Raw genomic sequence first — 16,852 nt, forward strand, 5'->3', positions numbered from 1 at the left:
TTATATAAGAACATAAGAGCCGCCATACTGGGTCAGACCCTGGTCCATCTTGCCCAGTATCCTGTCTTTGACAGTGGCCCATACCAGACCTTCAGGAGGATTGTTCAGAACAGGCCACTGATGGAGTGATCCAGCCCTGTCTTCCACTCCTGGCTTCTGATACTCAGATGTTTAGGGTTGCCCTGGGCATGAGGTTGCATCCATGGCCATCTTGGCTAATAGACATTGATGGACCTATCTTCTATGAACTTATCCAGTTCTATTTTGAACCCAGTTATACTGGATATCACAACATCCCAATGCACTGAGTTCCTCAGGTTAGTTGTGTGAAGTGAAGAAAAGTACTTCCTCTTGTTTGTATGAAACCTGCTGCATATTAATTTCATCTGGTGACCCTTGGGTTTTGTATTGTGTGAAAGGGTAAATAACACTTCATTTTTTCTATGCCATTCATGATTTTATAGGCCTCTCTGATATCTCCCCTTAGTTATCTCTTTTCTAAGCTGAACAGCCCTAACCTTTTTAGCCTCTCCTTGCATGGAAGTCTTTCCACACCCTTGATTTTTGTTGCCCTTCTCTGAACCTTTTCCAGTTTCACTATATCCTTTTTGTAATGGGGCAACCAGAACTGGACCGAATATTCAAGGTGTGGGTGCACCATAGATTTAAATAGTGGGATTATGTTATTTTCTATCCCTTTCCTAATAACATGCTGTTAGCCTTTTTGACTGCTGTACCGCACTGAGTGGAAGTTTTCAGAGAACTATCCACGGTGTCTTCAAGAGCTCTTTTTTGGATAGTAAGACCTTATTCAGAACCCATCATTGTATACGTACATTTGAGATTATTTTTTCCATTTTGCATTACTTTTCACTTATCAACATTGCTCATTGTTGCCCAGTCACCCAGTTTTGTGAGATCCTTCTGTAACTCCTCACCGTCTGCTTTGGACTTAACTATCTTGAGTAATTTTTTATTGTCTACAAACTTTACCCCTTCACTGTTCATCCCTTTTGCAGATCATTAAGTAATATGTTGAACAGCACAGGTCCCATACAGAACCTTGGGAGATGTTGCTGTTCACCTCTCTCCATTGTCAAAACTGACCATTTATTTCTACCCTTTTCCCCTGTCTTTCAGCTGATTACTGATCCATGAGAGGATCTTCACTTTTATCCTATGGCTTCTTAGTTTCCTGAAGATCTTTTGGTGAGGGACTTCAGAACTCTTGGGTAAATACCATCTGGTTCTAGTGACTTATTATTGTTTAGTTTACCAATTTGTTCTAAAAGCTCTTCTATGGACACATCAATTTGGTGCAATACTTCAGATTTGTCACCCAAAAAGACTAGCTCTGATGTGGGTTTCTCCCCCACATCCTGTGAAGACTGATCCAAGAATTAATTTAGTTTATCTGCAATGGCCTTGTCTTCCTTGAGTGCCCCTTTAACATGTTTGTCATCTAGTGACCCAATTTCCTGCTTCTGATGTACTTAAAAAAATTCTTTTACTGTTAGTTTTTGAGTCTTTAGCAAATTGCTTCTCAATGTCTCTCTTGGCCTTCCTAATTATACTTTTACATTTTACTGGCTCAAGTTTCTCCACCTATTCTTCTCATTAAGATTTGACTTCCAAATTGTAAAGGATGCCTTTTTGCCTCTAATTACATCCATTATTCCATATCCGTTCTCCATATATCTAACAGGTGGTTCATCACAGCCATCTAAACACATTCAAAACCTCAGGAAATGAAAACCAACCAACGACAATGAGTTGTTCTCATACTATTACCAGAAAAGTAGTCAGGTCAATCCAGAACTCAGTAATTTTACATGCTAAATAAGTCAACAAATATCATAGTGAGAAATATTGACTATCGGTGAGTTGATAGGTTAATTAAATTGCCCATTATGCAGACTGTTCATCTTTTTTGGGATATAACAGATGCAGGGGTCAAAAGCAAGAAAAACTCTTTGCCTTAACCACTGACCTAGCATAGGAACACAATCCTCCATGGTGCACATCAAAGCAGGTCTTTCTCCCCAAGCAGCATCTGTCACAGCACATTTGTTCAGTAATGACCTGCAAGGAGAAAGTGGGTGAAGAAGGTGTCCAAGTGCCACTACTCACATACATATGTTAATAGTTCTACGAGTCCATCAGATCAATGACAGTGTGGCCCAATGGCTGAGTAGCAACCTTGCCAGAATATTCTGTATCCTCACTGGTCCTGCCCTTCATGGGCAGACCATATTTTAAGGACACTTCAGAAAAGACGGAATTTAAATTACCTAGAATTTTCAAAGTACAACTTAGTGTAATATGAAAAACTAGCTAAAAAACTTGTTTTCTACCTTTGTTTAAATGAGACAGCTTTGGTAAAGACCTTTGTGTTGTTTAATGATAATTTAAGGTAATTAAACCCTACTTTATTTAAGTTTGAGGGCTTGTCTACTTGGAGAAACTGAGTAGCACAGTTGTAGTGGAATATTATTTCACTATAGCTACGCTGGTATAACTCCTCCATGTAGATGCTATTTTGGAATAAATGTGACCTTATTCCAAAATAGTGTGTCCACATGGGGGTAGGGGAATAATTATTCCACTATAGCTATGCTTATCAATTTCTCCATGTGGACAAATCCTAAAACTAAATCTTAACTATGGAGCTGCCAATGCACCTCATCAATGCTCTTCAACTCTTTGGTTTGCCCTCATACAGAGGTTTCCAAAGTGACTCAGCTGTTTACATGGTATTGGCTCTAGTTGTTTCCAGATGCTAAACTGTATTAAAAGATTGTATTGCATGTATTTGTATCTATCTTAATATTATTGTAGGTGATTGATGTACTTGCCAAGAAATTTCATGTAATTATACATGGGTGATCCATGAGAGTGGGAAGAGAGGTGAGCCACATGATCATAAACAGAAAGGGAGATCAGACAGTAAGATACTATCTCTAATAAGATATGGTCTACCCGATGGAAAACATTTGAAAATCCCTGCGTGTTTTACATTTTCTTAAATACAACAATCCAGCAAGCCATTGTTGTGTCCAGTTTTTATGCCTTTCTGTACAGTGGTAAGACATAATAATTTGTGCTGTAAGTTTTATTATATTGTCATTATTTTCTTGCCATGTGCCATCCCCAGTATTAACTTTTAATTTCTTTTCCCAGATCTCTCTACTGCTATGTTTGATCACTATATGAACAAAAAATACTTCTCTGGATTGTGGTTCCTTTTAAGAAAATGTATTGTTTCTGAAATGTTAGAGCAAACCAGTGCAGGACCCTACATGTTTCTAATGCAAATTTTACATTTATAGGATCAGTTGTAATTTGAAACCACGACCACTTTTGCTCCTTTGGGGCAGATAACTTGCTTAGTTGAATCATCCACAGACTGCTTGACCCAACTGGATTTTGGAGTTCTTCAAAATATTAAGACCCCAAAATAGGGGGTAAGTGGGACTTAAATGATACATAGGTAGGCCCTTCCAAATTCATGGTCCATTTTGGTGACAGGATTTTTAAAATTGTAAATGTCACGATTTCAGCTATTTACATCTGAAATTTCACAGTGTTGTAATTGTAGGGCTCCTGACCCAAAAAGGAGTTGTGGGGGGATTGCAAAGGTTATTGTAGGGGGGTTATGGTATTGATACCTTTACTTCTGTGCTGCTGCTGGCAGCGGTGCTGCTTTCAGAGCTCGGCAGCAGGAGAGCGGCAGAGAAGCCCAGCCCTGAAGGCAGAGTTGCTGCCAGCAGCAGTGCAGAAGGAAGGATGGTATGGTGTGGTATTGCCACCCTTACTTCTGTGCTACTGCCTGCAGAGCTGGGCCCTCAGTCAGTACTGCCACTCTCCTGCCGCCCAGCTCTGCAGGCAGCAGCGCAGAAGTAAGGGTGGCATGATAAGGTATTGCCTCCTTTACTTCTGTGCTGCTGCTGGCGGGATGCTGCCTTCAGAGCTGGGCGCCCGGCCACCAGCCACTGCTCTCCGGCCATCCTGCTCTGAAGGCAGCGCAGAAGTAAGGATGACCATACTGCAGCCCCCCTAAAATAACCCTGCAACTCAATTTTGGGTCAGAACCCCCAATTTGAGAAATGCTGCTCTCCCCCATGAAATCTCTATAGTATAGGGTAAAAGCACACAAAAGACCAGATTTCATGGTCCATGACACATTTTTCATGACTGTGAATTTGGTAGTGCCCTATACATAGGTGTTAGTCTGATCCTCTGTACAGAGGTGAATAAATTTCATCCTTAGGAAGTATATACTGTTATATCCTCCTAATGTGTAAGGGTATTTTTTGATAAACTCAGTTAAACACATCTGGCCTTTACACACTGGCTAACTCACAATACTGAGTTCACTTTCAAGGTATTTAAAGAAGCCTGCATATCTTATGATCTTTTCAGTTTTCACTAGGAAATTATTTTAGAATTTTGGGATTCTTGGACAACACCTTTATAATGGGCTGAACCAAAACAGCAATCTTAAACCCAAACCCAATCTTAGGATTTGAGTTCAACTCTATAAACGATACATAAAAAGCTACTTGCTCACTTTATTCTCTCATGTAGTCCCACTGAGGTGGATGAAAGGGCTATTTGTGCAAAGCAGGTGAGGAGGATTTGAGCTCTAGAGGAGATTGGGTAAAAACAAGTGTTCACTTATTTTCTTTTTAAAAATTATGTTAAAATCCGCTGGATCTAGATGAGTTTTCATTGCATAATGTTTGTTAATGTTTCACATATCTTAAAAGCACAACTATGAGCATTTTAGAGAAGGGCTAGATGTAGGGTGACCAGATGACATGAAGAAAATATCGCAACACATGGAGGGGGGAGGGGAGGCAGGGAGTTCCGCCAGCAGAGCAAAACAAAAAAAAACCAGGAGTGCGAAATATCGGGACAAACGCCTACATATTGGGACAGTCCCGATTTTATCGGGCCGTCTGGTCACCCTAGCCAGATGTAAAAATTTAGGGTGAAATCCTGGCTCCGCTGAGGTCAAAGATAAAACTCTCATTGACTTAAATGGGGAAAGAATTTCACCCTTCGTCTTTCTGCTACTTCTGTAAGCAGCTCTGTGGAAATCCTTCATATGCTATTTTGTAACTTAAATACAATATGCCTCAGTGAATCACAACAAATATCACAATTGCTTTCTACAGCAATGGCACACTAGGGGGACTATTTATCTGTTGTAGAAGCACACTACTGTTAAAAAACAGCAACAAATTGAACTGACCCTTTCCTACACTGCAACTAACTGGTCCTACAAACAGATTTAAGTAAGCCATCTAAAAAGCATTAAATATTTTTTTGTGTGTGTGCACAAACCTTGGTACTACCAACCGATATTACCAAGTATACCTGTTTATTCACTTATTTAAAAAACTGATAGAGTTGCTCCTAAAATACATTTTATGGGATATTTCAATTTTTAAAAAACAAATTTAAAGTCATCATGAGAAATGTTATGCATAAATAAAACAGCAAATCTTGAAAACTTCTTCTTTTGATGGAAGACTTTCATGTAGAATGTGTTTTGTTTTTAGGAAGTCTCTCTCCCTATTGGGATGAAGGCGTTTGTTTGTTTGTATATATTTATTTCAGAGACATTTAAAATCCTTCTGATACTCTTCCACCTAATTTTAATTCGTACCACTGTCACATGCTAACTCATATTTACATCTTTCTCAGGACAGTTTCAGATTTGCTAGGAGGAGCCTCCCGTTGGGTTAAATTCAATGCAGTTTTTATAATTTCTTGTTATAGCAGTGAAGGATTTTTCTGTGTGTTTAAAAGAGATAGGCAACATTTCATTGGGTTTTTTATAGCTTTTATTCAAATAGCCGTAACTTGACAAGCCTGCACTTAGTATTGAAAGGAAAGATGTCCCCTCCAAAGCAAAAGACAACTCTATTTCCTTGAGCTTCCAGGTACTGTTCTGCGCCTGCAAAATCAAACTTCTAAAATCCATGTTTGTAAAAAAACAACCAACCACAAACCCCCACAACAACACACACTTTCCAGAAAACTTCTTGGGCTTTGCTTTAAATGGACAACGTTCACGCAGGAGACTTTTCCAAGAAGAAAGTTTCTCACCCTCTCTAGTTTCTCTCTCGGGCCTCTTCCAACTTTACCTCCTTTTGCAGCTATGCATCCACCCCTGTAGTTCCCCTTACCAGGCTGCCCGTAGAGCGGACATAGGCTGTACCATCCTCCGAACTACAGATCCCAGGATCCCTCTCCCAAGCCCAACAACCTTCCTTCCTCCTCCCTGCCCTTGTTGTTGGAAAAGGCTCTGGCTGAGTTTCAGAGAAAGTCTCAGCTCCTCCACTGTGGACGGGGAGGGCGAGGCGGGCCGCAGAGGCCACCGGTGGGGAGGAAGGGAAAGGGTAAGGGGTGGGGAAACCGTGTTCAACTGACAGCAGCAAAGGCCGATGGTGACGGTAGAAGACGGGGCTGGAGAGGCAGGACACTTGAATACCAGGGCAGATCCCTCCCCCCCGCAGCTAAGAGGGAGGGACCCCTCCTCCTGTCCGTGCCCAGTAGTCGCTGAGGCTGAGGTTCCCCCTCCCCTTCTAATCTCTGCGTTCGCTCGGTCGAACTCTGCTGGGAGCAGGATTCCAGCCCTCCCGCCCCTCTCAAGTCCCAGCGTTGCCGGGGTGGAACTTTGCCGGGCTCCACGTTCCAGCCCAGCCGGGAGGGGGAAGCCAGGGACACGAGCGCTGCCCGGGCGATTCCCGCCCCCTCCCAGCGCAGCAGCAGCTGGGGAGGAGGAAGGAGCCGCGCTAGGCAGCGGCGCTGAGATTTGCCAGGCAGGCAGCAGAGGGAGAGCAGCAAGGGAACCCCCGCGGCCCGTCCTCGCGCGGAAGCTGCAGATAGTCCCCGCCGCGCGAGGCGGCTCTTGCGGCAGCCCGCAGGAGCGAGCCTGGCAGCGCTGCGGCGGGGTTGCTCCCCGGGACACGGGCGTTGAAGTTGCGGTGGCCCAGGCGGGGCGGCGGCCGCTGCTCCTCTGCCTGCTGTTTGTGTGACTCCGTGGCCGGAGGGGGAGAGCCGCCCCCTCCGTCCCGCTTCCCACTCCGCTGCCTCCGCTCCCCCGGCTCGGGCTGTTTGTGTGGGAGACACCCCCCTCCTTCGTTCCCTCCCTCCGTCCGCCTCCTCCCCTCTCCCCAGAGCCGGAGGAGGCCGGAGCGGGCGCGGTGCGGCTGCTGCTGTGTCTCTGGGGCTCTCTCGGCCCGGCCCGGCCGCGCCGCTGCTACGGACAGAGGAATCCCCCCAGCGGGAAGGCGGCGCAACCATGAGCGGCGGGGAGGTGGTTTGCTCGGGCTGGCTCCGAAAGTCCCCGCCGGAGAAGAAGTTGAAGCGATACGTGAGTGCATTCACCGTACGGCTTATCCCCTGGCCGGGCGGGCGTCCGTCCCTCCCCCTCCTCCTCCTCCTCCTCCTCCTCGCTCTCCCGTCCCGGCTGCCTTCGTCCCTCTCTGCCTGGTTCTCCTTCCTCCCCGCCCGGCACCTTGCCCCGCTGCGATCGCTCCTTCCCTGCCCGCTGCCCTCCTCCCTCTGTCCTCTTGTAGCATGGTGGAGTTACTGTGTTGACAACAGAGACTTTCTGTCGGCTGGCACCGCACAGCTCCTTTGGCTTTCACACCACCTTTCCTTTCTTTCTTTCTTTACTGCCAAGTACGCAGTTCAGTTTGATGTCAGTTAGGAAAGGACCCTGAGCGGCCAGATCTTTTATCTTGGTTTTATTGCCTTGCTAAGGGAGCGAGGGGCGGAGTTGTTCCCTTTAGATCCTCTCTTAAGTTATGTCTTTTAAATGTAAACACTGGCTAGTCTTTTCCTAGAGCAACTGTACAGCTCACTCAGTGGGGCTGGAGGAAGATAAAACCCTAGTTCATCGGTAGATATTGCAAATAGAAAGTTGTTCTTTACAGGGCAATTGCAACTTTGTGCAACAGTGATCTTTCCTACAGGTATCTGAGAAGCACTTTTCCTCCCCTCCTGAGTACAGCTCACATGAGGGAACCTTTTCACCTTCAGAACTCCTGGCTTACAAATTGAAAAGAAAAACAATGTTTCTTTTTTATAGAATTCTGCTGTTGCTCATAAGTAAATATTCTAACAGACTGTAGCAGAGATGATATTTAAGTTGCATGAAAATGGTGCTTGTTTGCTGAGAGGGCGAATTTCTTGACACAGGACCAGCAATGCTGTCGTAGCTCTATAGGCTTTCGGAGACGCTGTCAAGTCACGTAGGACGGATGCATGGTGCCAGAAGTGATCTTTCTTGAGGTCCTTCCCATGGCACCAAAGTGGCTTGCATGGTATCTGTATAATTGGTACAAGAAGCTATTTCTTCACTTAGGCATTTTTAGGTTTCATTTAAATAGAAGATGAACTTTGAAGGTGTCACTTTTATTGAAGCAGACAGACTACTTGAGAATCAGCAAACACAGCTTGTCATGTCACAATATTTATTTTTATTGATGTCTTCATGACCACTTTCCAAAGAGGAAAGAGAGAAGTGAGCTTTAGTTGCTGTCATTGAGTTTTTAAATTACAAGGAGTTTGTTAAACAAGACTTCCCTGTGTTTTAAGATAAAAGCTATTTCAGGCCCCAGTCCTGTCCTATTGGAGTGAATGGTAAAAGTCCCATTGACTATAGTATTGCAGGATCAGACTTTCAATGAGAATATTGTGGTGGTGTATAAAACCTTTATATCTTTCCTACAGAATTGGGCACTGGATCTATATAGGTATTCATTTTTTTGAACTGTTAGGGCACTGGTAAAAGTATAGTATAATTAGTACAGTGGCAGTGATTGAGGTATCAAGTGATCTAATCTTTTAAGTTTGACTAGTTTTCTACAGGAAAAGTAAAGTCGCACACAATTTTGCTGTCTCTTGATGGAAGAGGTTATTAACAGTTAAAAACTTGATACAATAAATCATAGATAACCTTACTCGAGAGGTTGGACTTTTCCATATTATTGAGGTGTTTTTTTGAATGAATTAGTGGCTGCACTTCTAAATTAAAATAATGCACATTGCATTAGAAGAAAACTCCAGTGAATAATAAATACTTATTTAGCTGTCTAAGGTATTATAACTGTATAAGCATACATACATTTCAGACTCTCCAGTCAGTGGGACAGTTGTCCTTCTCGGGGATCTGCCATCTTAATCCTACTGTCCAACAGAAACTCTGTTTGATCTAAAGTAGGCTCGAAACAGTTTTCATTGGCATTAAAAAAACATAAATCTCACTTTGAGTTGATGTAAGTTACATATTATTATAAAAATGCTGGTTGAGTTAACTGTTTCAAAAATTAAGTTAATGAAAAGATCACTTGAGATATTTTAATGATTATACTCTTCTTTATAATATAGCAATAGGATAATATGTTACACAATAGTGTTCCTTTAACTGGTCCGCCCTGAAAAGTAGTCATCCCTGTGTTTTCAGTTAATATCACTTAAAGATCTGCTTTTTGAACCTGTACAGAATGAAGATGGCATGTAGGGGGTAAGGGCAAGCTTCCAGTAACTTTACTGTAGCTTAGTTGGTACCACTCTTGTCTAGACTGTAGGACAGAAAGCCATAAATTTAAATCCTACAACCATATTAGCTGACACGACAGCAACAGAAGAGGAGGTACTGTTTAAGGGATAGGTTAAAATAAGGTTCCTTCTGCTTGTCTGTGGTGCCTGGTGAATTGTTAGATAAAAGATTCTCAAGTCCATGTTTGTAACCTTGATATCATGATCAAGGTTCTTTGTCCAAATAAAAAGGCTGTTAGGTCCAACTCTGTGAATTTCTACTAAGTGCTCTATGACTGATGCAGATTTGTCTATCCTAACAATAATTACATCTTTGTGAAGCAGTATAAAAAGTTATATAAAGCTGCATTTTATATTGGTGACATTTCAGAAGGCTCCCTCAGAAAGAAGAGAGAGGAATACTTTTCCAGTGAAAATTTATGTTTTTGCAACACATACTTTTCACATATATATGGAACACTGTAACTTCATGCCTTGTTAGTTAATGCACACAAGTGTTGGGGCAAATCCAAGAGTCCATCTGGGAAGGGAGATAGGAAGTCTGAAATTGCAGATGTTAAATCTGGTTTTAGTGCTAAGCTTTAGGGAGGGTGAGAAAGAACACTTTGAAGCTAGTGCACAGACATATGGTCCATGGGGTTTTTCAGGTTTTTTTTTTTTTAAAACAGTCTGACATTGTACTAAAGACAATTTCCAAGCATTTGAAGTCCTAACAAGAAGTAACTGTTTTAGGAATGGAAAATCAGTTTCTTGGATGCAGGTGTCTTTCCCCATAAAAAAGCAGAAATGTTTTTATTGTTAGTTCACGTCTTTGCTAGGAAACTAAATTCCTTACTTATAGCTATTGTCAGCAGCAGTGGGTTCACTTGAACTGGCACTGGAAACAGTCTAGTTGCTGGCATAGATGGGACAATCATTTTCAGTGGTATTGCAAAGAACATGATTGCTCATTCAGGCAAACCCACTGCTGACAGCGGTTGTCAAGAGTGGGCCAGCTTCCTGATGTAGATGTGGCTTTAGAGGGATGCATTTCTCAGCCCCTCTATTTTCTTCTTTAACATGCATTAAGTACTTTTTAGTCATCTGCTTAAGTTCTGCAAAATGGGGAGAGGGGCTAAACATATAGGAGGAAGCTAGTGTCAGAGAGAATGGGTCTAAATCCTGTGTCAGTTATGATAGTTGCTACTTGTATGAATAAGGTAAAGCAGGATTTGGTTCCTGGTTGGGATGGAGGGAGGCTGAGCTCTGTTCCTTTTGTTTTCCTTTGTGTTGCTCTCTGTCCACTCTTAACTTTTGTAAAATGAGGAAGGTAAGTCTTTTGAAACTACTTTTGTTCACTTCATTTTTATCTTTCCCATTTCTTCAATTTTAAAAGCACACAACATTTTCCTCAACTCTATTTTTTTTAAAGATTAAAAATTCAGCTTTCATCATTTTACTGCTGTACTGTGGTTTTGCAGCGGATTCTCTGTTTGTGTGCCAGTTCACACATCAGGCGAGCCTGTGTATTGGTAGCAGTATAGAGGATTTTAAATATCCAAATGTTGAGAAGTTAGATGTAGGGGCGGAGAATTGCCAGTTTGGGGGGTGGAGTGGGGTGAGGGGAGGACCTTTATGAATACTGTGCAAGGATTACTAAATTTTTCATTAGTTTAATGGCTAAAAGGACAGTTTTACTTCCCTCCATTGCTCCTAAATTTAGGGTTCACTGTGGCAACTCCTTAATTAAATATGCTGAAAATCAGAAATCTTTGTGCTGCATTTCCTGATATTTACTTTTACATACCAGTGGGCCTCCAGTTGTATACAGTGTTTGGTGCTTTACGTTATTTCAAATCCAATGTGGAGTTGTTAGCTTAGATTCTTTTTTATTGTGAGTTACTGCTGTTTTAAAGTGAGAATTTATGCATCCCAGTTTGAGTAAAATGCTTGCTGTTCTGTAGTAGTTAAAATTTTGCCTATAAAACAAATAAGTCAGGCAGTTTTGATCCAGACCAGACTTTGTATCTCAGTTCAATTTCTGGTTTTAACATCTTGTATTTTAGGCAGCTTGGATGGATGATTAAGCATTACCTTATATTCATGAATTACTTACTCCTGAGGGATTCTGTGCCAAACAATTAGAAATTCTGTACCAAAAATTAAAAATTCTGCATACAATATTTGTAATTCTGCAAAATTCTGCTTATTTTATTTGTCAATATAATCATACCATTTTCAATTATTTTGGTAATTTATTTCAAAATACCCATCAGCAAGGATGTCTGTAACAATGCAAACAACAAAAAATATTCCATTTTTTTTTACAAAAAGATTATTTACTAGGCATATTAAAACAGAACTTTGAGTAATTAAACTACAATACAGAAACATATTTTCTGCACCCCTCAGAAGCAGTTGAAAGGCTCGCAGGAGTCATGGGTAATAGAGGAGATGGGGGAGAGGGAAGAAGCCTGGGAGAAAACCTGGCAGGTTGTTGGGTGTGGATGGAAGAAGTATGGAGCAGGTTTTGTGGGCGGGGGGGAGAGAGGAGGGATTGTTAGTGAGTTGGAGGGCCTCCCCCATGCAGACCCTGGCTGACCCCGAGCCTTTCCCATTCAGTCAGGCACATCTTGCCCTGTTCCCATGTGTCCCTGAAGCCCCCTAACCGCCCTCCCAATGTGGCCTTGTAGCACCCCTTCCATTCAGCCCTGGCTCAGTGCTGTCACCCCACTAGTTCCTGAGCCAGCACCCCAGTCTGTTGTCCCCCCCACACCAGTCCTTCTGAACCACAGTCTGTGATTTCCCCCCAGCAGCCCTGTGTGCCCCACTCTCTGTCCTAACCTGGCTCCGCGGGCAGGGCACTGTGATGAATGCAGCCAGCTGCTCGCTGTTCTGGTGGGTGAAAGGCAGAACTGCATCATTTCTCAGGCAGGATGTATTTTCTGCAGCAAAAAAATTCTGTGCCGGACATTAATTCTGTACATGCGCAGTGGCGCAGAATTCCCCCGGGAGTAATTACTAATGCTACTCTAAGATAGTGTAAGTACTGATGGCAGTAGAAATGGAATATCTTCTTATTGGCTTATTCAGAAGTTCTTTAGGTATTTGTGTGATCAGTCCTAGTCTTCCATCTTAAGTAGTACTTTGATGGCCAAAGATTTGGGAGTTAAGAACACTTCTTCATCAGAAAAAAAGTTTTGGAAGTACATATAACAGTTGTGATAAGATATAAACCAAAGTGGCTGAAGAACTTTTTATTTTTGGAATGCATCTATTAATTTAAAACCTATTCTGATGGTTGCTGCAGTGAAAATTGGGAGCAAATCCACTGAAGTCAGTGGAGTTAAACCAGTGTAGAATTAGAGGAAGTGAGATCAGAGTAAGTTTGCAGCCCTTCGTTTGCAAGTGATGTCATAAATCAGTATTCACATTATATTTATTAATTTTGAGGTAATCTAGTAACTCTTTGAGATGTTTTGATATTTTGGGTTTGATCCTGCCCCTCCTCCTGTAGGAGTTGCTGAACACCGTGCAGGATTGAGCCCCAGCATTGCAGTGTAACGTGGAAGTTAATTTGTCTCATTATGTAGTGTTTTTATAATATAAGGCATGTAATTCCAACATAAGCCTACAAAATGTATGTGTGTTCTGCTATAAAATACAGTTTCAGGCTGAAGTCAGTCCAGAATCTGTATCACCTATAAAAAGAAATATTTGATTATTTGAATATATATGTGTAATATACAGGCATTAATATACATGTCTAGAAGATAACTGGCTCAGAAGGTTTATGCTTTTGTATTTTGTTTGCTGTTTATGCTTGTATAATTTGAAATTCTCTTTGGCGGTCCATTGGTACATTATCTCTTTGTGTATGTTTGTTCTGTGCACGCTTATACCAATATGCTTTGGGAAGTGGCTGCTATACAGTCTCTTCATATGAACCTCCATTCACATTTTTGGTACATCTTGTATGTTTAACGCTTGTAGATGTCAAAGCTTCTTTAAGATGCTAGAGAACTGTATATGAGAACAGAGAAAAAGTAATAAATGAGATGAGCCCTTCCCAGTACCTTAAATTGTTAACCTCTGCCGTATTCAGACACAACTTGGTGAGTTAAACTCAACAGTTAGCCCTAATTTGGAAAGGGTTGTTTTACAATCTCATGTCAACCTTTTCTCAGTTGCCATTTGTGATTTAATTCAGGTCATGCATTGTTTTGTCTTCAAATTCTTGTCTTTTTTTCAGTGAATGTCACACATGTTCTTTTTGTATATAGTTTAGCAAATAATATCATTTCCGCATTCCAGCTATAGTCAAATACTTTCTATGTAAAAACTTCTATTCTAGCCCCAAGGCCTGTTCCTCCTCCTTCCCTTTATCATATGCTCTGTAGAAAAATCAGACTGTTGCATTTTGATGTCTGTAAAAGAAAGCAAACTAAATGTAACAATTTCAAATATTTCCTTTGGGGATAAAACAGAATTGTGTTGTTTTGTACACAAAATAAAGCTACAGTGCTGTGTACTGTAGATACTTTGTGTCTTTCTGAGTCAGGAGAGTGAGATTGATGTCCAAAGTAAGCTGAAGAAGCCCAACAAGCACATGCTGAGATAGAAAAGCACTTACTACCAATTTTCTCCATTGAAAAGTCTTTCAGTTTTTATGTAATATAATATACACTGACATATACCGTTAGTCTTAATGTTTTATACCTTACTAGTATAGGAACCGGTTAGACAAAAATCTAATCAACTAGTAACGTAACTGACTAACTAAATTCATTCAAGCCAAGTTTAGACAGATTTTAGTACCTACATTAGAGGCTTGCACTGGTCAAATTAAATTGCTGTTTTAAAGATTTGGTTAAATTGCTGCAACTTCATGGTGAAATTCTGCCGCAGTCAAATCAATGGAAGTTTTGCCATTGACTTCAGTAGACCGAGGACTTCACCCCAGTGTGTAGGTAGGCCTTACCTTACTTAATGAATAAGATTGCGTGGATCTAAGAGACTCTTTCTGGATCCCAGGACTTGGAGGCTGCAAAACAACATCTATACTTCCCTGCACAGATTTCAGCCTATTCACACAAAGAGAAGTCCTTGAACACTGAAGGAAACTTAAGTCACCTCGTGTGGCTCTAACCCAAGGGTGGGCAAACTACAGCCCATGAGCTGGATCTGGCCCCTCAGGGCTTTGGATCTGGCCTGCGGGATTGCCCCCTGTGGCGCTGCGGGCCCCGCTCTTCTTTCAGAAGTGGCCAGCACCACTTCCCTGTGGCCTCCAGGGTGGGGGATAGCAGAGGGCTCTGTGCAGTGGATGGAATAGCATACTACTGGTATCAGTTTTTCTTCTGAGATGCTGAACAGCAGTTGTTCCTACACCTTGAATGTTCACTTACAAAGGTCTTGTCTACGTTACAAATGCTTTCCTGATATAGTTATATCACAGAGCCCTTTGGTGTAGACACAGCATATTCTGACAGAAAGAGGTTTTTTGTCAGCATAGTAACACTACTTCCCCTAACAACTTTAGTTATGCTGAGAGAAGCACTTTTGTGTTGGCATAGCTACATCTATGGGAGGGGGGGAAGTGGGGGCAAGGAGGTTTGCTGGCAAAGCTGTGCCCAGTAGGTGGTGAGGTTTTTTTCACTCTCTTGACTGACATAGCTATGCCAGCATAATTTAGACCTGGCCCTGGTCTCACAAGGCACAATCCTATCACCCATCCTAGTTAACATATATGTTAAACCATTAGAGAAGATCACAAAATGCAATAGATTTAAATTCCAGTTATATGCATATGATGTCTAGTTCTGCATTCCTTTCATGTCAGATAGATAGAAAAAAGATCCCCACCACCTATATTTTCCAGGGCAGGAGTGAGGGAAGCAGTTGGCTGAAATTAAATGTAAGTAAGATGGAAGTGATGTTCGTGGGAAGAGGAAAATGGCTTGGAGAACAGGATAAAACCATAACACTTCCCTGTATTATATAGTCCTTGATTGTCAGTGAGCTGCGATCTTGGGTTCCTTTGAAATGATACCCAGATAGCATAAACAGCCAGTAATGCCATTTCCTATCTTTAGTTGACAAAGAGTCTTTTAGGGAAGGAAATTACTAGGGGTATGATCTACCCTTTTTTTGGCTTTCTTCTTTTGCATTCATCAGCCTACTGCTTAAAAAAAGGCCAGCAACTTGTTTACAATGCACTTTTAACAATTAAAAATTTATGTCTTGAAGTGATTGCTGGATCACTTTCTGCTTTTTAGTTTTCTAGCTTCACTGTTGAATTTTAAAGTGTGTCTTTGTATTGGGTCAGATGATCAGAGTCAAATATAGTCTCTTTCTCAGCATAGACCCATAACACATCTTTCTCATTGTTTTTGCTTTGACAAAAAGCCTGTGGTAGAGATTAAAGGGACACTGTCAACTTGAAAGCTAGTCATTTAAAAAAAAAAGTCAAATATTTTCAGTACTACAACTGTCCCTGAGTGTCTCTCTGGAGAGCATGTTTTTGTTTTACAGTCAGGCATTTAGCAGGGGAAACAGTAGATACAAAGTGTGGAAAATGTAGAGAGCAAACAAACTAAAAAAACAGAGGAAAATTTTTCTTTATTCTTTCGTTCATAGTAGTCTTGCACGTTTTGACAATGGTAAGTTTAAAAAGATAGTCACATGATTTTCTTATTTTAAACTAACAGTGTCCCTTTAAAGTCAGTCTGCTGTAATGAATAGTCATCTAATTATCAAGAGAAGCACTTTAACTTGTACAATCTGCAGCAGGGCATTTCTTCAAAATGCACATTTCATTGCTCTGAATTCTGTGTACGCAATGCTTTGTGAGGAGTGAATTACTGTGTGTGTGTACAGTTGAATTTGCTAGTTTGATTGTGACCTTACAAAGGGAATCCAGCTCCTAAAGTTTATAAACTTGTATGTTTAAACCAGCATTTTCTTTTGATTACCATGTTACTTTAGAAAAAAATCATCTTGGAATCTAGCAAGAGTACAAACAGTGTTGTCTCAGGAGGATGCTGATTCATCCTTAATTGCTAATTTTGATACTTTCTTAATTCTTTTTTATTCTTGGCTGGATTATTGCAATTTATTTTTCCCCAGATTTGTCTGGATTATTTACTCCTTATAAATTACAGTTTAATCCAAGATCTGCAGATAATGCATGGTCAGTGTTTCTCAGCATGGTATACCAGTGTTACAATCTTTTGTATTAGCTTTCAGTGAAATAGCAGATTAATTTTGAATATACTCTGATTTTAAGTCTCCAGTT

At 41.3% G+C, this 16,852-nt stretch overlaps 1 protein-coding gene and 1 long non-coding RNA gene across 5 annotated transcripts in view; one reads left to right on the forward strand and one right to left on the reverse strand.

Annotated features, from left to right (window-relative positions):
• The window catches only part of LOC123371669, a 70,618-nt gene extending 63,794 nt beyond the window's left edge, over positions 1-6,824 (reverse strand). Inside the window, exons 1-2 of the long non-coding RNA XR_006579895.1 lie at positions 6,118-6,824; positions 1,991-2,082 (exon numbers count right to left, since the gene is read on the reverse strand). This is a non-coding gene — a long non-coding RNA (uncharacterized LOC123371669). The remainder of the gene's footprint in view (positions 1-1,990; positions 2,083-6,117) is intronic.
• A 168-nt stretch (positions 6,825-6,992) lies between these two features.
• The window catches only part of GAB1 (GRB2 associated binding protein 1), a 151,195-nt gene continuing 141,335 nt past the window's right edge, over positions 6,993-16,852 (forward strand). For 2 of the 4 annotated variants that reach the window (XM_045019452.1, XM_045019454.1), the window contains exon 1: positions 6,993-7,387. In XM_045019452.1, coding sequence (XP_044875387.1) covers positions 7,316-7,387 — 72 coding nt within the window. In that variant the 5' untranslated portion in view covers positions 6,993-7,315. The remainder of the gene's footprint in view (positions 7,388-16,852) is intronic. The other 2 variants (XM_045019451.1, XM_045019450.1) reach the window with 1 other exon arrangement.

Source organism: Mauremys mutica, chromosome 5, assembly GCF_020497125.1.
Source record: "Mauremys mutica isolate MM-2020 ecotype Southern chromosome 5, ASM2049712v1, whole genome shotgun sequence".
In the NCBI taxonomy this organism is placed as follows: Eukaryota; Metazoa; Chordata; order Testudines; family Geoemydidae; genus Mauremys; species Mauremys mutica.